This window comes from Oratosquilla oratoria, chromosome 24 (assembly GCF_046742065.1).
Source record: "Oratosquilla oratoria isolate Oo_2021 chromosome 24, ASM4674206v1, whole genome shotgun sequence".
NCBI lineage: Eukaryota > Metazoa > Arthropoda > Malacostraca > Stomatopoda > Squillidae > Oratosquilla > Oratosquilla oratoria.
This window is the reverse complement of record NC_134800.1, coordinates 38,288,594-38,293,455: the sequence shown is the minus strand read 5'-3', so window position 1 is coordinate 38,293,455 and position 4,862 is coordinate 38,288,594. Positions and strand designations below refer to the sequence as shown.

Below are 4,862 nucleotides of genomic sequence, written 5' to 3'. Positions count from 1 at the left end.
GCCATGAATGGATGTTACGTGGCTCTGGTCCGTAGGGACGGGGTCTAATCAGAGAGACAGAATTTTAATTGTCCATGGGAATAGCAAGCTTATCAAAATGCACGGACCAATATGGAAAAAATGTACAAAATATCGGAAAAGTAATCCATTGTATTCCTCTTGGAATAATAATGATAATAAACTGCATCATTGGAATAAGTCTGTATGGCCACAGAGATAAACGAAATGTTTTACCGAAATCCAAAGGACAAGGAAAAGTACCAAAGGTACAATAGGATCGGAAGAAAAATATAAGTAGATGAAAAATAAAGTATAACGTTAGACGTTAGAGCCTCATGTTTTTATACAGTTGTAAAACTAAGGTCAACTTTGGTCAGTAAAGGTCAGGTCAGGTCAAATCATTTGAGGTTACAATCACGAAGACCATTGTTATAATATTCTTGACCACACATTAGGTTACAGGTGCCATTGGTTATTGGATGACGCCATCAGGTGATTTTATTCAAATGAAAGAAAAACATCTGAAGGTTTCGTGGAATATAAGCTACTTTTTCTTTTTTCTTTTATTATTTTTTATACTTGTATTTTTAGTATCTGCTGCCTCCGGAATACTTATTCAGCTGAGGGTGTTTTTTTTTTTCTTTCTTTTTTCTTTTCTTTCTTTCAGATTACACCTGTTTAGATGACAAGATTTTACAAGTAAGAAATATTTTTCAACAGCCTGGAGAATTTTCTGGAGTTTCATTGATTGCCCTTAAATGATGCCTCAGTGTCGTACGCCATATAAAGAGACGTTCCACAGGATCTGGCGAGAGTAGAGCTTCCACATAAGTCCTCCAACAGAACTTATTGATCTTCTTCCATTTAGTTTTCTGTCCGACTGCCTCGTTCTTATTGGCCCATCTCTCGTAGTTAGGGTCGTGGGTGTGTGCAATACGCCATGGGTTGTGTTGGGTGACCATATTGAACAGGATCACCCCGCATGACCACAAGTCCGAAGAAGGACCTGCGTACTTCCAAGACCTGAAGACCTCAGGAGCCATGTAAGGTCCCCCACCTAAAAGCCTTGTCATTTGGACCTCCTTACCGTTGACGATGAAGACAGAGGCGAGGCCCAGGTCGGCGACTTTGAGGACTTTCTTGTCTGTCAGGAGGAGGTTATCTGGTTTCAAGTCCCGGTGGACAACTCCTCGACAGTGAAGGTAATCTACGGCCGACATCAATTGGCTGAAGAATCTCCCCACGTCCTCTTGGGGAATCTTCTGGCGGATGGCGTCCAAAATTGTTCCTCCCGCACAGTACTCCATGAACAAGAAGACTTTGCAGTGCGTTCTTGTCCAGCCCACGGCTTTGACGATGTTCACGTGGTTCAGCTGGACGTGAATGACGGCTTCTTGAACAAGACTGAAGCAACACATTGCTTGTTTCCTGGCTACAGTCTCCTGCGTTTTCTGGTTCTTCAGGAGATGTACAAAGCCATAAGAGCCCTTGCCGAGGAGTCTAACAACATTCCAATCTGTTGTGCTAAAAGCTCTGACAGCGAGCTTGTTTTCCTTCAAAATCTTGCTGTTGGGCTTCTTGGTCACATGCTGAAGAGGAGCGTCTTCAAGAGAACCGGGTGTCTCTTCCTGTGGCTCCTGACAAGCGCATTTTCGGAGCGCCGAGCCAAGACGTTTGAATCCTCTGATGAACGAAATCCATCTACCGGCGTCCTCGCCGGTCTTATGGCTCTCTGCTCCTTTGGAATAATAACTTCTTCGTCCGCAGCACAAAATCCTGAAGAACATTTCGACACGCGACTGGAAAAATAATCCCGTCAGTGAATTACTTGATTTTCAACGACGTCAAAATTTTCTCCATTAAAATACCAACACAGATTAGGATGACACATGTCCTTTCATGTTGAACGCTTGAAGTAAATTCATATATATATATATATATATATATATATATATATATATATATATATATATATATATATATATATCTATATCTATATCTATATATATATAATATATATATATATATATTGTGTGTGTGTGTGTGTGTGTGTGTGTGTGTGTGTGTGTGTATAGGTATATATTTATGTGTATATATGTATATATGTATATATTTATGTGTATATATGTATAAATTTATGTGTATATATGTATATATGTATATATTTATGTGTATATATTATTTGTATATATGTGTTTATATATATATTTACGTGTATATATGTGTATATATATATTTGTGTATACATGTTTATATGTATGTATTTGTGGATGTATGTATATATATATTCATGTATATATATATATATATATATATATATGTATATATATAATATATACATATATATATATATATATATATATATATTTATATATATACATATGTTGTTTCTATTAAATTTTCTTTAGAAATTGAGAAAAATTGTACCTTAACTTTCTTAGATTTCACTATCTCACGTCATGACAAAAACCTTAAATTTAAAGTATATCGTAAACCAACCAATGTAAGTTCATATATCCATTATTATTATTCTCATCCAAATAATATTAAACATACAGTCTTTTCTTCAATGTTTCTAAGAGCTTTTCGAATTTGTAGTCCTGAATTTATTGATGACGAAATCAGAAATGTTTTTAACATTGGGCTAGAATTAAAATACCCTAAGCAATTCCTTAATATTGCTTATAATTTTGCAAGGAAATCATTTTTAACTCCTCAGCCTAAATCACCTTTTAATTATCAATGTTTTTATTTTACCATTTCAAGAAAAAATTTTAAGTATCACAGAATTATTAAAAAGATTTAACGTAAAGATAGTTTTTAAAAATGATAGTACAGTAAAACATAAACTCATCAACAATAGTATTGAAATTAAAAAAGGATGCATTTATAAAATTCCTTGCAAAATGTGTAATCAATTTTACATAGGTCAAACTGCCAAACCCTTAAAGCATATCGAATTAAATAATCATCCAGTTGATGGGGTAATGCCCAGGCAATCTATCATACCAACAACATAACAGCAAGAAACTTAATAGAGTGTAGTTTGATTCATACCACCAGTGATCAAAATACCAACCTACACAAGGGGTTATATAAACTTGATAATTTTATTTGTCAAGAAATTAGTAAGATAATATCAGGTAAAATGTAACCCAGCGACTATGACCTAATGTCGCCCGACAATCATTAGTGGAAGCATTGACCCTGGCGACTGTGACCTGATGTCGCCCCACCATCATTGACATTGACCTTCCGCCCTCCAGGGGGTAATTGTCCGCTATCCTTATTCAAACTGTCCTTGTTCCTTTTTTCATGTAAATATTATCTATGCATTTCTATTACTATGTACTTGTTGCACTGAAGATGTAATATACGAAAGCGCTCTGCTTCGTTAGTTTCTTTTTTCCAAGTGGTCTACTTTGCATATGTATACATGTATATATATATATATATATATATATATATATATATATATATATATATATATATATATATATACATGTATGCATTTTATATATGTATCTATATATATAAATGTATATATGTATGTATATATATATGATATATATATATATGAATTATATAATATGCATTAGATATACATATATATATATATATACATATATATATGCATACATATATATATATTTATATATACAAAATATATATGCATATATATATATATAATATGCTTTATATATCTATATATCTGTATATATATATATATATATATACATATATGTATATGTATATATATACATATATATATATATATATATATATATATATATATATATATATATATATATATATATATATATATATAACACTGTTGACCCACTTTCGGAGAAGAATAAGCGAAGATATAGAGATCTGTATATTTCGATCACTTACTGTGATCCTCTTCAGCAGATATGAATTACAGAGTAGAGAACAATGTGTATTTATACTAAAACAGTGAGGTAAACAAGAAGGGACGGGGGCTCAGGTCACGTGTCCGTCCCTTCTTGTGTACCTCACATTTTTAGTATAAATACACATTGTTCTTTACTCTGTAATTCATATCTGCTGAATAGGATCACAGTAAGTGATCGAAATATACAGATCTCTATATCTTCGCGTATTCTTCTCCGAAAGTGGGTCACCAGTATTATTTTACACATGTGCCACGACATAAATTTGTTGTGATATATATATATATATATAATATATATATATATATATATATATATATATATATATATATATATATATATATATATATATATATATATATGTGTGTGTGTGTGTGTGTGTGTTACCTTACCTTACCGGGGTGCCGAATCGACTTGGACGTTGACCACCATGAAGCTCTATTCCTGTCTGCACATGGCTGTTCTTAACATGAGGGCATTTATTATTTCTTTTTTCACAGACGTCCTTAATCCGTCTACATATATTATGCGTGGTCTTCCTCTTGTTCTCTCTCTTTTTTTTTTTGTACATGTGTTCTAATTGTTGTTTTCTCCTGATATGTTCTACAAAGTGTAACTGTCTTTTCCTGATAGTTGTTATTATTTCCCTCTGTGGACCTATTTGGTGCAGCATTTCTTCGTTTTGTTTTAAATTCTGTCCATGAAATTCTCAGCATCCTTCTCAAAATCCACATTTCTACTGCTTTTATCCTGTCCTGCATTTGCTTACTAATTGTCCAACTTTCACATCCTTATAATAATACTGACCAATTATAACATTTTACAAATCTTTTTCTTGTTCTCATGTTAATTTTATTGTTAGTTACTAAGTGTTTGATTTTGTTGAAGTTATTGTTCCTTGTAGCTATCCTTCTCTTTATCTCTATCGCTTTTCCCATCCCAAGT

At 32.8% G+C, this 4,862-nt stretch overlaps 1 protein-coding gene across 1 annotated transcript; it reads right to left on the bottom strand.

Annotated features, from left to right (window-relative positions):
* Window positions 1-713: 713 nt before the first annotated feature.
* On the bottom strand, window positions 714-1,787 carry LOC143038329 (serine/threonine-protein kinase Chk1-like). Its single transcript, XM_076207357.1, has one exon. It carries the CDS (start codon window positions 1,785-1,787, stop codon window positions 714-716), a length of 1,074 nt encoding a protein of 357 aa, XP_076063472.1.
* Window positions 1,788-4,862: the final 3,075 nt, after the last annotated feature.